Source organism: Platichthys flesus, chromosome 20 (genome assembly GCF_949316205.1).
Source record: "Platichthys flesus chromosome 20, fPlaFle2.1, whole genome shotgun sequence".
Taxonomy (NCBI): Eukaryota; Metazoa; Chordata; class Actinopteri; order Pleuronectiformes; family Pleuronectidae; genus Platichthys; species Platichthys flesus.
This window is the reverse complement of record NC_084964.1, coordinates 13,806,180-13,828,390: the sequence shown is the minus strand read 5'-3', so window position 1 is coordinate 13,828,390 and position 22,211 is coordinate 13,806,180. Positions and strand designations below refer to the sequence as shown.

Below are 22,211 nucleotides of genomic sequence, written 5' to 3'. Positions count from 1 at the left end.
CTGACAATACAATGACAATATAACTTATTGTCCTTTACAGTTAATCATGCAGCTTTGCCCTTCATATATATACCCTTTATATAAAGGGTTACTTTATCACGTAATCATCAATTAACACCAACTGTTTTCTTTAAGTCAGGTATTTGCAGCCTTGGCCTTTTGCAGCTATTCATTTTTACAGTCAGATGTATAATTTGATTCAGGCTGATGCATTGGTGATGTCCCATTTACAGAAGTAAAGTCTGCGAGAGCCGGGCTGATTAAAAAAAGAACTCTAGTTTTTTTTACACATCAAGTTTGATTGCAGGTTTTTGGGAGCACTAGTGAGCACCTGAATGTCTCACAGAGCTCTGAGCAGTCAGGTTGCATTGTGGGTAATGTAGGATTTAATGTAGGAAGGATATGACTTGAAAGGAATCTCAGGAAAAGGTGTATTATTCTGTTCAGTTAGAACTGTGAACACTTAACAGCTTTAAAGGAGAATCAAACTTACATAAAACGTTCCTGACATGCTGCATTGTTAGTACCTGACACATGAGAAATCAAAGAAACAGGAACCACAGACTGACTCATTTCTGTTGTCTTACTGGGACAAAACAAACTCAAGGACACGAAAAACAACTGTTCGTATGTACACAGAGTGGTTGTCTTGAAAACATATTTGAAATCAGGTCGGACAAAGAAGAGAACAGGTTTCAAGAAAGATATCAGACCACAAAAAGCAGGTGTGACATACGGAGCTTGCTCCTGTCCTCCACAACAACCTAATCTGTTGTCTCGGTAAAACAGAAGTTCAAAAAGTCCCTCTCGCCTTCAAACGTGTGAAAAAAACAAACTCATTATAAAGTTGATTTGAAAAAAGTGACATAAATATTAGTCAAGTCTATGATCTAGCATTGAAAAAAAGGCACTAAAAGTAACAGCCTAAAAACGTTTAACAAGAAAGGAACAGCAAAACAAACAATAGATGAAATAAAGATATGCATTGACACAGGGGTAAATATAGAAGTTGTGACAATGTGACTGTAAAAATGTCTTTTATTCTGAAAAGCACAGTGCTGCTCTGGTGCCTTCGCAGTGATCCTCTCTCAGATGAACTCCCCTCGGAAAGGAAGTGAGTGAATGTTTTGCCGTTGCCAGCGGCAGCGCAGTCGGGCCAGCTGCGAGTCCCTCGGGTTCTCGAACTCGGAGAAGGCCAGCTGGTTGAGGATGTCATAAACTCCGGCCCTGGCAGCCACCTACCACGGAAATACACGAGATGTTAATGAAAATGCGACACAGCCGGCCAAGTTTTCTTTTTTAATTGATCCATCATGACCACACGAGTGCTTCGAGTGCCACTTTTTCTGGGTTGAAACATGCTATCTGATGGTTTTCCGACACTTTCAGCTGTCGCACTGGAACAATAAGAGTCTGCTGAGGGTTTGGACTCAACAGGAAGTGGTGGAAGAAGTATTCAAATATTCCACTTGTATAAAAATACCAACACCACAATGTAAAACATTATATTACAAAGAAAAACCCTGGAATAACCAGTTAACTTAAAGTGGCAGAGAGCGTATGTAAAGAAAGGAGGGTCTTACGAATAAGAAAAATCTGCAAAGTTGCATTGTGGGAAGTGTAGGAGCCAGTGTTTGGATATTAAAGATATTCTTCAGAATAAAGAATTTAATATTTCAAGTTTTGCTGCTTGGATTTAAGTCTTCATCTTTAAAATGTCACTCATCTAAGTTGTAAACTAGGAGCAAAACTTTTTTTCAATTACTAAAAGAAATTGTGTTATCAATAAAATGTCAGAGAACAGAGCAACATGCTTATTACATGGGACCCAGTGTAGAAGGAGACGAGGAATTGATTGTGTTGTCCGACCGAATCCATAATCCTAAAAGATTCCGTTTACCAGGACAGAAAATTGATAAATCATCACATCTGAGATCCTCGAACAACAAAATATTAGAATTTCTCCTTTGTGAAAGACTTAATTGATTAGTTGATAAAAGCTAGGGTTGGTAATCCTGGAAAAAGCAACTGAGAGCAGGATACACTCAACATATGCATCCAAAACATACGTCAGCCAACCATTTAATTTTTTGTGAATTAAAGTGATTGGTCCTGGTTGTCTTAAAATTGCAATTCAATCACTATTTCAGTGAGGAGCTACATTGTCAAATCCCACTTTCCCGTAATATATTGGCGACGTTTCTTACGTAACAGCAGGTTTTACTGAGGCAGATGTTTTTTTAATAAGCCGTGTGTGTTTTATGTGTAAAATCTTAATCCACCACTTACTTACTACAGCAGAAAGTTTGGTCGTGGAAAAGGGAAAAAAATTCCAAATTGCACAGCGGCCGCAAGAACTTCTCACCATGTGCAGCTGAAAGTATGAAAGGAATCAAGCGCATCATCCCACAGGAGTTTCATATTGTAGTGTATTGTTTTGTAGGTAAATAATAAGTATGGTTAACAGAGCCTGTGCCAAAACATGAAGAACTGAAGGGGCAGCTGATCAGAGGGTTGAGGGTTCGATCTCTGGCTGTTCCTGTGTTCTCGAGCATGACACTGGTCTGTGAGCGAATGGGTGCATGGGAGGAGACTTTTAAAAATGCTTTGGATAACAGTGCAACATAGAAAAATGATGCAATTGTAAATTGCCTTAATGTGTAAGCCTCTTTGTTTGTGGTGAACAATCACAGGAGGCACAAATTAACCTAAACCCTAGCCATCAGTATTTTATTTAAGTGCTGTAAAGGGGCATTGACCCAACACGTGGACAGAGTGCATCTTATTCCCTGTTTCTGTCATTACTACATGAATGAGAACAGAGAGCTACATGATTAGCTTCCTCTTGGGGGAGATAGTTCAGCGTTCTAGTTAACACCGGGTCACGCTGACTCATGGTCTGCTCCGGAGCGGCGGATGGGAAGCACCAGGGACAACCAGGAACATCTGGCCATAAAGCCAAACGATACAAAAAAACACAAACAAGCCCCACAGAATCTTTACAAGATCGCATAAGCCAATTCAAAAGTGCCCCAGATGGACGTTAAGAAAGTCATTTTATTGACTTTCTTTACGTTTATCAATTTCTGTTGATCCATGTGTTTGTTTTCACATCGCAGGCCATATTAAAGGATTCCAGCTCATCCTCGAGGCGCAGCATGCAGGAAAGTTCAGTCTCGCTGTTTGGAATCAGTGCGGAACGATGCTGCGCCATCAGCTGTTGGCAAGTTTGACCCTTGAAGGGAATCGGAGAATGACTCAGCGGAGGTAACGTGGCTGGAAAAGCTTTGCCAACTTCACCTCTCTTTTCCCTCCTCTCCTTGGGCAGACAAAGAGTCTGAAAATGTTTAAACATCCGGGTGAATGACTTGATGGAGGCGTTCTTTCAAACTAGACGAAGAATACGAAGAGTATGACTGTGGTTGAACTCCTGAGGCTGTGAGGTCATCCTGTATGAAGTGCGGCTATAAACGCACCCTCAGGTTGAATTCAGGGGAAGACATGCTGGAACAATGAACAAAATAATAGTATCAAGATACCCCTTCCACTGCAGTGATTATAGCTTAGCTGGCCAGCTTTGTGCAGGAATAAATAGAAGGCACCACAGCGGGGCCTCTAGATTACCTACTCGCTGACCGTGCAAAATCAAAAGTTGCAATAGATAGATAGATGCACTGAACTCCACACATTTTCACCAAAAGGAGCTGTATGTGAAAACAAAAAAATGTTGCTTGCTGCAAAAATCTCGGAGAACTTGCTTTCCAGTCCCCCTCGCAAAATATATCTTCCATTTACAAGACACAGAGGAAGATGTTAACTTAAAAAGATGAGTGCTTTTGATGACAATGGCCGATGAACAAATACATGTTTTCCTCAGAGGAATTCATACTTCACATCCTGCCTCCTGCAGCTAAAGGAGCCAACTCTCACCTGAACATTCCGGACAACGTCAAATCTGAACCCGACAATATTCGGCAAAATGTCCGAGCACAATTTTCAGCACATTGTCCAGAGCTCCTGCCTGAAAACAGCTTTAGAGACCTTTGCTCCGACCTGTGTGGTGTCTCATTCTCAACAAATGATTTCTCATGTCATTTACATTGTGTTTGAAAAAACTGACTGCATGCATGTTTGATGTTTTCCTGGAAAGCTACCAAGGGAACGGATGAGTGGGAGCAGCGAAACCATTAGTCAGTGGACGTTAATCCCAGGAGGAACTCTGGATTCGCGCTGGTTACCAGGAGACTTAACCTGACTCATCTCCTCCACAGCCCAGCTGTCTAAATACAAGTCTGAAAACAGTCACAGACACTCAGGTCTCGACTGAGGAGGAATACTGACTCTCTTTCTTTTTAATTAATCAACTAAAATCCATCTTTCTTTTCAATATCCGTGAAGGCAAAAATTCCAGAATGACCTCTCGCACATTCTGACTAATTGGCCTGTATGTTTAGAATATTACAAATATAGTTTACTCATGATTTGCCTCCTTTCCTCTAGGTCTATTTACTGCAACACCTTTTCCCATCTCCTCCTCTTTTCCTGACTACAGCCATCGGCACACCAATTTCCAAGTGTAATTCTCGTTTTTTTGTTATTGTGATACATCTATAATAGAAATTGAAAACCTTGCCATGACTCTGGCCGGTTTTAAAAGTAGATATGAAGATATAGTGTTAAAAACACAGATAAAAGAGTCAAAACAATTCAGATCTTCAAGGGCACATCTCTGAATTCAAAGTGAAATAAAGAAAGAAAAAAGCCTTCAACTTGTTGGCGCCCAGTGACAAGCCTACGCAGGGATTTGTATTTCATGCTGGATCCAAGGAATCACAAGCGGTAAAACTCATTAGCCGGCCGGAGGGGGTGCAGCGGCGGAGTAGCGAGGAGGCGCTGGTTGTCCCCACAATCTGCTATCTCAAAGGCTGCACATACTTGGCCGGTGCAGGGGGACAGGGAGGCCTCTGTGCCACATATCAAAACAGCTGGAGTGACTGATAGGGTACCTCTCCTGCAGGCATCCGTGGTATGCGCTGTACACAAGTCCTGCCATTGTGTGAAGGGCCACGTTTTGGATTAGCAAACATGGATTTCAATTCCAATAACTCCTCTGATGTCTCTGCTCTGATCTCAGTACATGGCCCCGAGGCAACGTGCCCTAATGACGCCGGGGACAATATTTGTCCAGCGTACACACAATGCGGTAGGATACAATATTTACTTGAAAATATATATTATGTGGCAATTAACAACTTTGATTCTGCTGCAGATCAACGCAAAACAAAGGAATCCGCAGTTTTACAAATCGGAATGAACAGGAGCAAAAAAGAGAAAAATAGATCGGAAGCCGGTTCCCGCTGTGCACGACTGGATACGCCGTGGAGATCAAATGAGTCCATGCACACCCGCAGACACACACATGCCTCAGCCCGTGCATGATGCAGGGCAGACTGTACTGGTTCAGATGTGGCTGGTTGTGTAACAAGGGCTTCAAATGCACAAGCAGTGATGGCGGTGACCCTCGACCGCTGCCTTTGGCGTTGCAGCTTGTCATTGATGATCCGGCCACGGTCACTGGTGACAGGCTTAATGATTGTGCCTCTGGGTTGGTTGGGTCAGATTGGTTGGGCTGCTGCCAGATCCGGGTGTAACTGGGCCAGTAAACACATCGTAACACTGATGGCAGTGTGGGGGGGGGGGGTTATCAAATGTATTACATTCTGTATATCACAAAGCGACAAAATATATATATATATGTGGTATGTTCTTTAAGCAGTAAATTGGTTTGATGGGAGTGTTCTCACATGAAGTTTAACAGATCAACAGTCTTCTTGTTTTATTGACTTTATTATTATTTATTTGCTTTGTTTTTAAAAAGGTGCTATATAAAAACATTTGCATTATTATTATTAATTATAATATAATAATAACACAACACAGGATCCACACACCCGCAGCAGAGTGAAAAGGTGCATGAAATAAACAAAGCGGACACCTTGGCGATCACAGCTGGGACTAACATCCCTGCTCTCTCTCTCTCCTCCTTCAGAAATCGCTCGTGGCATCAAAAATCCATCAGAATAACCTATTCAGGATGACACCTTATTCTGATGTCAACAGACAGCAGCCGTCTCACCACACGCAGCCTGGCTCGTCCAGATCGAGTTCTACCGGAAGCAGTACGGTATATTTGTCTTTTCCGTGCTCAACACTCATCTGTGCTATTGAGTTACTTTCAAGTGCGCTTCAAAGAGATGGCCTGTCAATCAATCGGTGTCTTGGCTGCGCTGTTCACTACAAAACAAAGCGCTGCTGCTGCTGCAGGACGTGACGCTGACATTTGAGCAGTGTGCACTTCGGTGATGCAAAGCCGTTTATGGTATTTATAAAGTTTATACACTGTATACATTCACAGCATATGTCCGCCCTAATGGTCATGCTATGTAATCACAAAACCCTGGGGTTTGAAACAAAGGCCACGGAGAATTCTCAAGCATCACCTCACACCCACCAGCCCCAGACTCACTATTTCTCGCTGTGTACCGCACATACTGCAATTATATACAGCAGATAGAGGGTGCAAAGTAAGAACTTATAGATAATGTCGGGGGTGCAAGTTCAGACATTCACTCGCGCTCACTGACTTGCTCCAACTGTAGGTGCAGTCTGCTCGCTGTGAGCTTCATGTCAGGCCTCCGGTCATTAAGGAAAATTGGATTGAATTCATCCAGCAGCTCCATCATATGTTAACCATGTACAACAGACAGGATATTCATGTGACAGGTTCTTCACAGCAGTGACCGGGGCACCACCAGCCAGTATCCGGCACACGTGATTATCAGCTACTGTTTGTGGCCAGACGTCAACCTCTGGCTCCAGCCTGGTCGGTTGTTAATTAAACTTCCTTACAGTGAGTGGAGAAGGTCACTCTTTATATAATGTGCTTCAAGTCTAAGAGAGCTTTTAGAGCAAAGATAAACTTTTGTTTCTTATTTCTCCATTTACCAATAAATTCAACCTCAAAAATGAGTTCCCGTCTACCTGTCGTCCTCTTACACAGCACGGGGGCACTGGCCAGGAGATATTATGTAGATGTATACGAATGATATTATGCGTTTTCTGTTCCCTGCTTCACGGCGGAGCGTCCTTGGCCTCGGTGTGCAGGCCTGCATTTTCTCATGGCATAACTGCGCCATTAGAGTCACTCTGATGCACCGCATATATTTGCTACTCATAACAGGAGGAAAATGCACCGATTGACCGCACATAGTTCTGTGACAATTGTTTTCACAGCCATTGTTCCAGTCTATCTTGAAATTCCGCGTTGTGTTTTTCTCGGAGTTCATTCCACCTCAATAAAGACAAAAAATGCGAGAGATGTTCATTATGTGATTTCCGAACATTCCAGCTTCCTTACGCCGTCTGCTCGTGAAGAAGAATAGAAAATGGCGTTGAAATTGACTGAAGTTCAAAATGTAACTTGCTTGTTTACTTCCATCCTCTCTTAAACGTTTAGACAACCGACAGAATGTCATCATTCAGCCTGAAGTCAACACAAGTGAGAAGCTGTGCTGAGCCTCATATCTTTTAATTATAACAAATTGTATATGAAAGAGGAAAAAACACAATGTAGCTTGTGTCTGCTGCGGCGTCAACTGGGCATCCTCACATGTGTTTGACAACCTGCCAAACTGCTAATTAACCCCCACGCGGGTTTAGCATATTACAACATACAGTGCATTTTAATTGCAGTGTGTGTGTGTGTGTGTGTGTGTGTGTGTGTGTGTGTGTGTGTGTGTGTGTGTGTGTGTGTGTGTGTGTGCGTGTGTTGGGTACCACTTACAGACTGCTATTTGTATGGAATGCACATAAATTCTCCACTTTACTGTAGGGGCACAGGTGGCCGAACGATTAATGTACCCACGCAAACACAGAGACGAGGCCTTGTGAAGAACCAGGCAACAATGGAAGCTGAACCAGCTTGTAAATTCCTGGAGGGAAAATCTAAATAAAAAGCGATAGTAACCGGTTCACAATGTGAACTGACTGAGTGTGAACACTGTCAGTCATTCCCTGTTTCTGTTTCCCATTAACTATTGACCCATCAACACTGTCGGGGCTTTTCTTATATTTCTACTTGTTTTCAGACCCGACCGTTTTTCTACAAATCATTTCTCAGTGAGGTACACGCTTCACTGGGCGCCATTCTGGTTCCAAACATAATTCAAGGATTCATTATAGACTTCATTATCTCCATCTAGACTTACATCTGATGGAATTGTAATTGTGAAAAATGTCATCTCAGAGAGTGGTTTATAGAAAACAAGTAGAAGGCTATAGAAGTCAAGCAGGAAGATCCTGTACCTGTTCCATCCAGAGAGTGAAGGAGCGCTGCCAAGAGTCTTTCTTCTCTAGATGCAGGTATGTGTTGAAGAGGATGAGGTAAATGTAGCGTTCCAGGCACTGCAGGCTCCTCAGCAGCAGCTGCTGACACTCCTTCTCCGTCTTGCCGCTTTTAATCTAAGAAAACAGGTAAACAAAGCTCTGTTGGTGTTTGAATTGAGCCCAACACATTTTCCCACCATAAAGCAAAAGCTGCCAGCAGCATGGTCACTTTTTATTGTGTTTACACTGTGCAGGGTATGAGAAACTGGGCAGGCATATGTGCTGCTTCTCTTGTACTGTGACTCGTTAAAAAGGTTTCCAACTGCTTCCTGCAGTGTGTGTTCACCTTGGCCTTTCTTTACATTTTATTCATCACAATATGTCTACAGAGGGTTTTCAAGGTCAGACGTGTTCACAACCACAGCAAAACTTCATATTTACCGCACATCCACACCGGGGTCTGCCCTGATCATTACAGGCCCATTTTCTTCAGTCCAGAGACAGTTGTATTATTTTAAACAGTTTTTCTGTCTCATATGGACATGTGATGACATTTGTGATTTGCGTTGATTGGGGAATAACCCCAGACAATTTACTGTGCAACTGACATTCGTGTATTTGCGCTCTTCCGTAATGGACCTTTTCAGGAGAAGCAGCTTATCTGTATCTAAATCAAACGTAAATAATGGAAAATGTTTTATTCGCAAGAAAACAAACAAGGACAGACAAGAAATGTGAGCGAGGGACGGTGTGACATTGCTCCGTTCGATTTGAGTGCAGCAATTGACAGAGAAATAACGCATGAATGTGTTTCCTGAGACTAATCCAAAAACGAATCCCTTGAAAAGTGCACGACCTAAACCTCCAGCACACTGCACTGACATCTGTTGCTGCTAATTAACTAATGTATAAAATGGCCCGGCAGCATAACAACAACATGACAACCCATTCATTTTGAAGCAAATCATGTCCTATTGTGCAAAAACAATCAAGCACTCTAGCTTAGTCACCCCCTTATTTTGTTGCATTAATCGTACAGTGACAGGCCGCGTTTGAAGATGTGTGTGGCCGCTGAGATGAGAGTTGTTTTCAGCTTATGTAACATTCTCATTCCTGCTCTGTGGTTCTCCTACATCCTAATCCCCACCTCCCCCCCTGCCTGCATGGACATTGTTTACGCTTAGCACCGTCATAATATTAGTCGCCCTTAGGCCATCAGCTCCACCAACGAAGGGTCCATGTCCTCTAAAGTGCAAACTGGGTAGCAAACACAATTTGAGTCCTGTGCCCAAAGCTTTGACCGATCTGCCCATTACAATACACACACACATACACAAAGTACCAGTGCACTTGGAATCTACATAATTTTCTTTGGAGACTCAGACCTTGACCAATGAAACACAATCTGTTCCACTTTGAGTCCGAGTGACAATTTTTTGAAATTCACTGAGGCAGACTTGGAACATCACGTTCAAGAAGCCAAAAACACGTTCTGTGGGACGGCTGTGACCCGAGGTGAAAAGATGTTCCAGATTTGAAAAAGATCACTCAAGGTGTTCCCGAGATGCTGCGTGACCAACGAGACCAAAAACATAGATTTGTACGGTCGCTGTGACTTTGACCCTATCGTACTATTTCATCTCTTCTCCTCTTTCATCTGCTGAGGACACCCATTTAGTGTTTCCCAAAGGTTGTGAATTAGCTTTTTGTGGTGGGTGGCACGTTCTGTCGCGGTGTGACCTGCAGAGAATCATGCAGTTTAGAGGGGAACAGGCTTAACTGGATAATAGGCGACTGCACACGGAGTAGACTTCACCACCTCGCTTAGCGCTTGCAACCCAGACAGGTGTGTGCCCGGAAATTTGATTGAAGAGTGAAGTGAGGCGTTCTTTTATCGATCCACTGAACCTTTGATTTCCACCACACTGTGGAACAACAGAACACCCTTCAAGTGCAAGTTCACCTGAGGACTGGCTTCTGTCACAGTGCTCATTCTCACAGTGCCTTAAGATAGTTTAGTAATTTGTTGCTATAAAAAAAATATAAGTAATTTGCCTGTACAGAAACATAATGAAAAGGTCAAACTACATCCGTATATCTGAAGCAGCACTAAGGTGAGAGCAGGACGTTTATTATCAATGTGAGTCATAGGTGTCGAGATATTCTCCATATTATTTTTTCCTTCTCTATTCCAAACTGCTTCGAGCCTTGAGCACTCCAGGCATCAATTGACAGGGCCTGACATCCAGCTGTTTTTAAAGGTTAAAGCAGAATCAAAGGTGATCTACTGACAGCTTATCGCATGTAAAGGAAGTACATTAAAGGCCAGAGACTGCCACAGAAAAAAGAATTAAAGCTTGCGGAGTAGGTGGCCTAGCACTCAAGGTAATTTGAAATGTGCACATTGCAGCATAATACAATCATTCCAGGGCTGAATGACGCAACAGAGGGGGGGGGGGGGGGGGTAAATGGTGCTTCCTGTCCATTCCCAAACAGCTGTGGTCGGATCCCAGTTTTCCAAGCAACTGCAGCGGAGTGGAGGAGAAACTACCACTACCTAGGCAAACAATGGATGTGCTGTCTGTTGTCCGTCAACTCTGCCAGGGCACAGAGGGGGAAAGGAACCACACACACCCCTAACTTGTCTCAATCTCTTCAGTTAACATCGACCACAGCGGAAAGGCAGGGAAAACGCCGGTGAACCCGATCTCCCTTTGCGCCCTGCACCCCCAGGGGTCTTTCAGCATTTCATCTCTTAGCCTGAAAGTCCACAGTGCCAAAGCCTGGCAGCTATCTTTGCACAAGCCACAGCCGAAGACTGAGCTCTCCCTCTCTCTCTCTCTCACTCTCACTTTCACACACACTCAGATCAGTTTGCAATGATTACATAATTCACACCTCTAAAATCTGCCGAACCCCATTTCTGCGGTGGCCTTCTGTCTGTCAACATCGACTAAGCCATGTGTGTGGTTGAGCGGCCTCTCGTGCACTCTCAGAAATTCCTTCAGAAAACAATGTTGGGGAAGATGTGGTGCAGAAGCAGAGCAAATTTCTTCCATTCCATGTAGAGACAGCCTTGAATGCGCTGGATTTGCATGGATTACAATTCTTTTGTACCATTCTGTACTGTGCTAATAATTATAATCACCTTTGGAACAAGAGCAAAAAAAACAGCACATGTTGCCAAAAGAATTTTAAACCTTTGAAAATCAATGTGTTTTTTCTCCAAACTTAAAAATAAAATAAGGGAAAGTTTCTGCTGTGTTGGTGAAGTTGCAGACAAAGAATTATCTTATGCCGCCTGGCTTTCAGACACAAAGTAGATGACTGGTCCGACCTTCTTCATTATCAAAGGTGAATACCATTATCCAGCCAGCTGCTGAGGTGTAATAATGAAGCCACTCGGCTCTGCTCGGTCCTGAGTGGTACGGGGAGGGGGGGGGCTGCCCAAACACAGACCGCATACCATTGTTGAGAGTCCAGGAATGCTGGCTGGCTGCGCAGAGCTTCGAGCGAGGACAATATGAAATAAAAAGAAAAAGACTTTGAGGAAAAAGTGGAGGCAGCGCCACGGCACACAAGTTCACGAGAGTCGACCTTCTGTTAGACGCAGGGATGGAAAAACCTTCCTTGAAATTAACTTTTCCCTCAACACAAGCCCTTCAGATTAAAAAGCCGCAGTCCTGTGACATCAAAGCATTCATTGTACATATCCAATGCTAATTTACCATTCAAGGTAATAAATCATAACCAAATCACTGTCATTAGATTGCGTGTATACAAAGAGACAAGAGTGTTTCAAGAGATTAAGTGGGCCCAGGCGAAAGGGAGCAGGGGGGCCCTACATGAGTACGGATGCCTTTTAAGTTTTTAAATGTTTCTTAGGTCGGGCATGGTTACTTTTCTCTCAGGCTCAGTCAGGTTGAGTTAGAAAATTACAGCCACAGGCTACATTCCGCTAAGATTAACAACAAAGAATAAACTCTTTATATCAGCTTTCAATCTTTTGGTCATGGTAACTGGTCTGGTAAAGACCACAAACTGACATATATGAGCAGGTGAGTTTCACATCTATGGAGTGAGTTTACTTGTTATTCAATGACCATGAGTGGTTCTGCTTCAACGTCTAAATGTGTATCTGCCAAAACGTAGAACCCTCCCTAAGAAGCTAAAAGACTGAAGGCAGAAAGAAACCGCTAGCATGGGTCTGTCCAAAAGTATAAAAAAGATGAACACCTACCCACACCTCTAAACTTCAGTAATTAACATTTTACAACACACTTGTTTATCCATAAAAAACCAACAAGTTGCATTGTTTGAAAACAAGTTGCGGTTTTATTGGCGGTTGTTGTGCTGAAGTGCTTCTTGGCCAAGAGTTGTGAACACCTCTCCACAGGAAGAGGAAAACCACAACTTACCATTTTTACTCTTCGGTTTCTGCAGAGACTAAAGAAACGAGATATAACCTGAGTCTCAGAGGTGTTGGTAGCCTGAGGTTGGCTACACTCCCTCCATTTCCAGTCTTTATTATAAACCAAGTAAACCATTTCCTTGCCTCTAGCTTCCTACAATATAGGACAGACATGGTGGTATCACCTCTCGCCAGGTAAGTCACCCCAAGGGCATCGTGTGCCGTCTTTGATTGTGCACGGGCAAGTACTCTGACATAAAGTGAGGCTGGCAGCAAAAATATAATTGTGGTGCCTTGGCTTTGCTCGCACTAGCATTGACCGGGCAAAATAGATATGAATCTGAATTTTTGGGCCAATAATCCAGTCCCAGTCCATCCCTTGTGTGAACGCATCCAGGACGCATTTGAGATCCAATCACTCAGACCGCATTAGGAGGTGGTCTGGGACAGTTGTGGCCATAGTCTGGGTCACACTAAGGACCACCTGCCCAGGGGACGACCACTGACCCACTTTCAAATGAGTGGAATCCAATTACCTAGTAGAACTTCACGCAGTGTGTTGACTCCCTTACAACTCCCCCTCCTCCTCTCTCCCTCACTCACACACACATCTGTATTGCAGGACTGGCTAAAAACAACACAATTTGGTCTTTTCCAAACAGACATGACGTCCGTATTTAGGGTAGGGGGCTGAGATTCGATCACAAGCGGTGGAGGAGCATTTGGACGCCATGTGTGAAATGACTCGTGAGCCAGGGTTAGCGCGTCAGAGAGCGGCGTTCAAGCTCTTAGTTTTATTTATCGGCGGATTTGGAAGTTCGTGGAAATAATCCCTGTGATTTACAATGCAGATTTGTTTCGACATCGACATGGAAATAATCGGCTTTATTCTTCCTCCCTCGTATTCTTTTTGAAAGTGGAGATGGTGCAGGCAGTGAAAGTTTTAGTCTATTTTTAGATTTGACTTGCATGATGTAAAAACTCGTTACTCTGCAGAAACAACTACATGCGATATCTGGACAGGTGCCACAGCCCCGCAGGTGTATTATGAAATACTGTGATGAATGTTGTCATGTGGTCATGGTTACATTCACAAAGTCCACTAGCTTGAAATAACGAGTTAGTGCTGTGAAAGCCTCTCCACATACACACGTCAGTCAATTCGGCTGGCCAGTGCTATTGATTCATCAAATCACTGACATTTTGATCACCAGGGTGTTTGAGGGCACTGGCAATTTCTGTCCATCTCTTGCAGTCAATCAAAAGGACAACCTCCAGGGCTGAAAAAAATAGATATAACGCCAATGTAGAGGTGCCAGTCCCTACGGGTGAATTCATTTGAAGCTATTTTCCACGTATTTTCCAAGCATTGACAGCGACGACATCTCTTGGCGCTTACTTTAATAAGGCAGTGACAGAAACATCAGACCATTTAGAAAGTAAAATCCAGACCGGAGGCTCTGAAGGAGTAAGTCAGTTTTTTTTTCTGATCCTAATGTTTGTCTGAAGCATCTAAATCAATATGTCGCTTGGCGAGTGCCGGTGTACTGGGACGGCCCATATTCCATCCCTGTAGTTTTTGCTGTGTGTCCGGGACCATTGGTATTAATCTGACTTCACTGCCAGCAGAGCTTGTTTACTCAGCAGCAGATGCTGTAGCTTAAGGTCAGACCTCTGGTCGCTTGTGAATTAGAACAAAAGAGAGTGAGAACACCCACTCTCTGTCACTCAGCATCTTTCCACAAAGCTGAGCCTCACAAACACTGAGCGCTGTCACCTCTTAATAAAAACTAATTGTGACAATAACGATAAAAATTCATACCAACAGGAGCGTTGTGATTTAAGGACATTAAGTAAAAGCTGAAGCAAAATCAGTAAAATAAAAACAACGTGCCTTAGACAAACTGTACTGTACAAGCTAGATGTTTTTATTAAATGTAGGATATTCATATTTTTTAAAAAACAATTAAGTATGGCTTATCCATGGAGAAAAGTAATATTGAATGGAGCCCCACAGTTTGATCCCTAAATGGTTGAGGGTCAAGCCTTTCTGTGGGCTTCTGTGGGTGAGGGCTGCATGTGAGACGTGCACAGTATGGAGCGGTCCGTCTGCTTGACATATGGTGCCAATTACCTTCTGATGGGTTTGCCGAGGTAAAAAGGCCAATCCATATTGGCCCTTCCCACCCAGGTTTGCACAAGCAGCCATTCATCAGATTCTACGAGAACACCTCCCACCCAAATCCTAAACTAAACCCCAACCTGTCTGGAGTGGACAGGCAGCCTACACATGGCTCCCCGACTCCGTGAACAGACAACTCAAAGTCAAGTTTACAGTACACGCTGGTTTTAGGTAGGTTCATTAAGTGGAACCGAACCAGGGCCCAACTGCAATCTCTAATACTGCTCTCCATCCAGGATGACCTTGGCACTAAAGAAGCCAAGTTATAGACTTTTGAGAGTTTATAACTTAATAAGAATGTGTATTAAATATTTCCTTTTTTTAAGTGAGAAAGCAGTAAGAAAAAATGCTTGAAGATAAAAATTGTCTTTATGTACCACCACCAAACATAAACACAATAGATTTCAAAAATGAAACCTGTAGATTTATTAGTAGACCCATTGTAGTTTTTACCTTCGTATTAATTTCTTTCCTCTGATGACACTAAGACTAAAAGTAACCTGGTGGCTCCCACGTTCTAGTAGCTTTAATCATTATAATATAAACCCATGTTAAACCTGAGTAATAACCTGAGTAATAACACACTTATGTAGAGAGCAGCTCATCTTGTTTGAAACTTCAAATTGTCTCCTCTAATTTCATTTCGCAGGAAGTAATTTGACATTTCTTTTCTCCTTTTAAAATGTAGAGTGCTATAATAGAGTTGACCTTTGTACCTGGAAAATTTTGTTTACAGCTTATTAATAATGGAGCCGTTTTTCTGCAGTGTTAAGAGCTGCAGTCTTCATTTTAAGATTTTTTTCCTCACACATTATATTTAAATTTTGCTGTGACATATATTATGATTGAAACTATTAACCTGGAGTTGTATTTTATCAAATCTCTTAGTAATCTTCTTTGATGATAGGCCAGATGCCTAGTGTGTTAGAGTCAAAGCAACATATTTCTTACATATTCCTAGGGGGTTGCACGCACCCAACCAGCATGTGTACATTCACCCACCCTGTCTGCTATCTGCCAGTTTGGCCAGTAGCAACGCAAGTTATATTTATGTTAATATGATCTAGTTTCAAGCTGATCTTCATGGATGAGATCGTGCACAGACCTCCTTTTTCATGAGGGGCAGTGAAGACGTGTAGCAGCCAGCGAGAGGAGGGGACGGAGATGCCTTTATGTTAATGGCTTCTACAGATTCCAATCCTCTGTCGGCCTTTTTCCAGTTGCTCAGCCACACGACGCTGATTGAATCATGAAGTCGAGGTTGAGGTGGAGTTTAGGGGCAAATTGTGTCAATTACATAGTGTATATACGCCGATCTGCCATCAGCTAATCAGTCCCGATGTCTAACCAAACACAGATTCACCTTTCCTTGAATATATTATGCGACACAAAAATAAGAAAATAATACTCTAACACATTAAATGAAAGACAAATAAGCCCTGAAAATAATCCAACGTGGGGAATTGAAAAAAGGAATGTACAGTATAAAAATGGTTAATAGGCTTTTGGATTAGAAAAAGCCACAGCCACAGGAGGAGACGGGGCTCATCAACTTAGCCTACACAGAGACTGGAATATCTGCCCACATTAACCACAAGCATTATGGTACATTCTGTACGTGCACATGCCTGGCAACAGAGACACGGCGAAACTCCAGCTGTGTATCAATCATTTACCGACCTATCAAAATATTTCTGACTCTGGGGAATTTAAGTGGTATGTCTGCGAGCTACACATAATCAGACACTCAATATTTCAAAAACCCACCAGAAATCTTCTCATCAAATTTGTACTCTTGGCCACAAATTACATTTCGAATCGATGCCTGTGGTTGAAATTCAGCCAATGTATTGAAAGTTGAATTTTATCTTGAGAAGGCACCAGGTCTTTTGTGAAGAGCAGCTTGGTGAAACGCTTTGATTCCCCCTGGAAAATTCTTGAAATAGCTATGGATGTATTGCCATGGAATTAGGTACAGATATTCCTGGATGCCAGTGGAAAAACTCGCTCTAGCATAACACTAACACTCAATGGCAACAAATGTTAGCACACAGATTGCTTAAAACAGACACCATGCTCTTAAGTTGTACCAAAACGCTATTATATATGTATATTAACATTATTATGAACTAACTGGCTGCAAAATCTATGATAATCGTCTCTTGACATTAGGATTACAGTAAAGCACGGCCCAGCGCAAGTCCACCTGAGGTAAAGTGCAGCTTAAGCAAACATGGAACTAATTCTAATGATATAGAGCCAGGGCTCCTAGCATGCATATAGACTTCACTTTGAATAAGCCTGTCTAGCATTTGAGTCACGGAAACAGCAACACATGGATTTCACCACCTGAGCAGCTGCCTGCGTCAATCTATGGAATGCGTTTTGGCCATGAACCACTTTCGTACTCACAAATAACTTGTGCCATGCAGTATTTATCAGAATTTAAAACACCCGGGTTGTGTACAATCTGTGTTATTATAATGATTTGATTCCCGAATGCGGAAAAGATACCGTGTTGTACTTGGTACTGGAAGAGTAAAGGTCATTTGACGAGGTAGCTCTGAATGTTCCTTTCTGTCTGTAAGAGTTGTTGGCACTCTGGGAGCAGTTATGGCGTCATTAACACCGGATTCATCTGTTCCTTAACTGTCCTCAAGTATGAAACACAGCCTACTCGCCGGGGCATTACTGAAAGTGTGATTCCTGGAGCGACCCGGCCCAGTCACGACTCCTGCATATTCCACATGGCTGGCATTTAAGTCACTTCACCACCGGGATTGTATTCCCCTAGGCATCTGTTTCATTGCCAGTAGATGGCTGGTGCGAAATCTTAGACAAAGAAGGTGCACCTTTAGCTGGTGAAATGATTTGGGGGCTTAGCAGGATCCAAGGGATAGCATGACCACAGCCACTGGGGGCATGCTTAAACACTTGTGCATGGTTTTGGAAGCAGTTATTCCTGGTCTGTGGGCCTCGGGCAATGACAGGTTTAGTGTGTGGGGGCAGGAAATGGCAACCCCTCTGTGCAGCGCCCAGACAGTTCTGGAGCGCTGCTATGGGGCCAGTGGTTAAGAGGGAGGTGGGGGACAGGAGGGAGGTCAGGGCAAAGGGCAGGCCAGGGCAGCGCAGTTATTCAGGGTAAAAGGGGACAAGAGTAGAAGGCAAACATAACAATTCCTAAACTGGTCAACATGCAGAGAGTGAGCGCATGAGAGCTTGAAAAGTGAAATAAACAGCCAAAATTACGATGACAGCAAAGGCTTTTGAGTGCAAGGTTTTCACTTGTAATGGAGTATTTATAAACTGGGGTATTAATACTTTTACTTATATAAAATATCTCTTTTCCTCAGAGGAAAGAATGTGAGAAAAGTGAGAAATAACAACCCTTAATTTTCTTAAGCAATAAAAAGCGTTTTTACTGGTTTTGCTGGTGCAGCAGTAACTGTTTTGGAATAAAACAGAAGCTTATGGTAGCACACTTTCTAATATATTTTTTTAATGTAGATTAACATTTAGCATGATAGTAGGATTGTCATTTTTTATAGATGTTGTCCAGTTGTCCCGTGGATCTCCTGCTGCTTTCTTCATACGTGAAAGACAATGTTGGGATAATTTGGGGACACAAATGTCCGGACATTGAGTACTTGTCTGATAACAGCTTATATTCCTGTTAACACAATTGCTACCAACCTTAAGTTTGATATAGAACCTTAAGTTTGCTAACATTAGCAAAGCCACCGCAAACAATGCATCTGAATCCTTCTGCAACTTTTCATTTGTAAGGATGAAGATTACTGTATTAATTCCATTTTTAACAATTAGAGAAGCTGATTTTAAACTTATTCAAGGTACTTGTTATCTCGTGCTTTTTAAATGACCCAGCCTCCAACACCTTTGATTATAACTGAGTCAAACAACTCCCTGCAATCAAAGGACTCCCTGCTGCTACGTGTATCATTCAGCCGCCTAACAGCTCATTGTTATTGTGAGCTGGACACACAAATATACGAGCAACAGCTGCCAGCTCGCACAACACTGTATTTTTCTTGGCATTAGTGGGCTAGAATGATAATGACAACGGGTGGTGAGAAGAAACCGTGTGGTTTGTTGATGTGAAACAAGCGGATCTAACTGAACATTTTTCTGTAGCAATAGAAAAAGGTGAAAACAAACATTTAGATTCAGATGTTGTTACCATACATTGTAAAGAACAACAAGGTGAGGTATTACAGTCTTGTATTGCATTATAATGAGATATGTTTGCAATATTTTTATGTTGCGCATTTTAAATGTTGCTCTTAACTGGATTCTAAGGAAGGTGAAGAATTTCCCAACCTGATTCAAAACATACATTAAAAGGAGGAAGATCTATGTCAGCGTTGGAAATTGCGTGTCTGACAGCTGTTGTGGGCTGGCACAGGGGAGCTGCACATGCTGCCCCTGAGTGACATCAGCAGAGCACACAATGTTTGTTTCCATAGTTACGCAGATGATACACAACTTTACATTGCCGCTGAGCCACATTTTGATAATGCTCTGCACTCCATCACTGAATGTCTTTCAGCAATAATTACATGGATGAGCTATAATTTCCAAAAGCTTAATGAGGATAAAAATGAAATCCTTTTAGTCGGCCCAAAATCTCAAAAGAGAAATGCCTGGAAAATAATCTGGGTCAACAAACTCCTTGGATCGAATCAGAAGTGACAAGTCTGGGTGTTACCCTCGGATCGGAGTTTCAAACCACAAAAATGAAAGGTCAGAAACAAGCAGATCTGATTTTTGTTCTGAGGTTTTTTTCCATGTTCAATTTCCAATCACTCACTCTGCAGCTGGATGTAAGTAACAAAGCAGCTAAGTGGAGCTTTAAAGTACAAAGTTTCTCAGTCACTAAGGTTTGAAAATCTGGACAATGACTGCAATCCAGGGGGTTTGAGTATTATGTGGAGTATTCAAGTGATTTCCCTGATTGGCCCCTCAGCCTTGGTTGAAGACGTGTTATTCAGTGACTTTACTTGCGTCAGTGCCCCTGCGGTACATATGGCTTTAAATAAACACTACAGATCATTATCTAACAGGGGTTTGTTTGGCTCACGGTCAGAGAGCAGGAAATCAGCAAAGAGATCATTTAAAAGTCACAAGCACTTTGTCGCAAAACTTTTTACCACCACTTAACTTACCTCTAAAAAATGTGCAATAACTTTTGTGTCGTTTATAAACAGTGGTTTTGTATTTGATTTTCTGATTTGTTTTATAATGAGCTCTATAGACTGGAACAGTGACTGCCCACTCTTTCCCATTAATTTTCTCCACTGACATTTCATATAATCCTTTTAAAAATAGTTTTCAGACCGGCACCAGGTCGATCAGCTAAAATATAATATTGAAAAATGGAAAAGGAAAGGATATAGGACTGCCTAAATAATTATTAAGGAACTACATGTCCCATTAAAGTAAACCATTGTGAATGATCCCTTACCAACAACTTCCAGCACGCTTACTCTTGAATTTGACCTTGCTGTTAGTATATAAATGCGATATTTGTATGTATTCATAAGGTTGTTCATGTTGCGTATTGCATGGCAGCATGGTGTAGTAAGGCTGAAAGATCCGATCATGGCCAATGAGATTTTTCGCAGACGTAGTCAACATTTCCACCGTAACAGTGAGCTCCGCCAATCAGAGACGTCGCTATTACACCTGAGGATTGTGGGTAGTGTAGTATTTCTCCCAGTCAAACAAGTGTTTCCTACAACAAGGGGGGTACTACTGGAGCCTTTCAGAATCCTGCCGCTTATGGTGTGTCTACATTGGATGGTTTCAATAGAGAATCTAAATACCGATGACCTCGTGTCTAGGTTCTTGTCTGTGGGAACTGCTGCCTGGCTACAACTAATCCTTCTCTTTTTTGACTCTATACAAGGCGCATTCAATCATTAATGAGGAATATACGCGGCTAGCATAAATAACTCAAGGATAATGTCACATTACTCATCAGTGGGCACTTTAAGCTGCACGTATCTGAGGATCATTTCAAGTTTACAACTGTGGAAACTCCCTGAAAATAAATTAGCTCCTGAATGGTGACCGACTCGTAGCAGCAGCTGCGTGTGCATGTAGGTCCACTGGCTCACAAACCTCCTCTGTAAAGTCCCATGGGATGCTTTATTTATCTGTGCGCCCCCCCCCCCCCCCCCCCCCACACACACCCATACACAACTCTCTGGTCTCACCTGCTCACCTGCACCTGCTCAGATAGGATCCAGTCAAAATAAATCATTTTGCAGACAGACGGCCGCAGCAAACACTCCTACTGGCATCGGTGTGTGGAAATTCTGATTAAAAACAACAACCTCTGGCTCTTCCACTTCCCTCCGCCCCCCCGCCTCCCGCCCACACCGCACTCCTGGATCTAAATAAGAGCCTCTCTTCAGGAGTCGACCCACACTCCAGGGAGGAAGAAGAGGGACCAGTCTCTGGTTCAGGTGGGCTCTCTCTCTCTTCTCCTGCCAATGTTTCCTTTGGCTGTGACCGACCCCACCTTGTAATTAGCCCACTTATGTCAAGTGGTCGTTCTAATTGAGATGAACACAAAGACCCCTTAAGCCAAATGAGCGTTGGAAATAATGGCGATTAAAAGCTAAGCTGAAATATACTGTAGTTCCAATGGGGTTCGTTAAACTCACCTCACCTCACCTTGTTAAAGTCTCCTCCCTCACTCACTGTCTCTCATTTTGCTTGTTCTTCTTTCTTTAAGGAATAATTGGGCAGCCAGTGCTGCTGTGGTCCCTTCAACCTCTGCAAACTTAGTTCCACCCCCCTTCTTCTTCTTCCCTATAGACCTCTACTACCTTTTCCTCAAGAAAACCTGCTCACAGCATTCTCCCCTTTCCAAAAATATTTTTCCACTGCCCCGTCCAAACCATGAGGGCCTTTCTTTGGACACACACACGCACAAACACAGCGTGATGGTCCCCTCTCGCCACATGCATTTCAGTTCTCTCCCCGCCTGGGTGAAGAAAAGCATCAATTAAAAGAAGAAAAAAATCCCACCAGCTCTCGCCCAACGGGAGGAGATTTGATGTCTTCATCTCCGCTCTCTTTGCTTTAACCCACGTCCTGATGGACTGGCTGGAAGCCTGTGATCTTCAAAAGTCACGTTATCTGTCCGCGCGGTGAGACGTCTCTGGGTAAGCAGCCTGCACAGGATAAATCAAACGAGGCTGTGCA

The 22,211-nt window shown here is 42.8% G+C and overlaps 1 protein-coding gene across 2 annotated transcripts in view; it reads right to left on the bottom strand.

Annotated features, from left to right (window-relative positions):
* Nucleotides 1-464: 464 nt before the first annotated feature.
* pald1a (phosphatase domain containing paladin 1a) overlaps nucleotides 465-22,211 on the bottom strand; it is a 40,612-nt gene continuing 18,865 nt past the window's right edge. For both annotated transcript variants that reach the window (XM_062413636.1, XM_062413635.1), the window contains exons 19-20: nucleotides 8,365-8,520; nucleotides 465-1,238 (exon numbers count right to left, since the gene is read on the bottom strand). In XM_062413636.1, coding sequence (XP_062269620.1) covers nucleotides 1,089-1,238; nucleotides 8,365-8,520 — 306 coding nt within the window. In that variant the 3' untranslated portion in view covers nucleotides 465-1,088. The remainder of the gene's footprint in view (nucleotides 1,239-8,364; nucleotides 8,521-22,211) is intronic.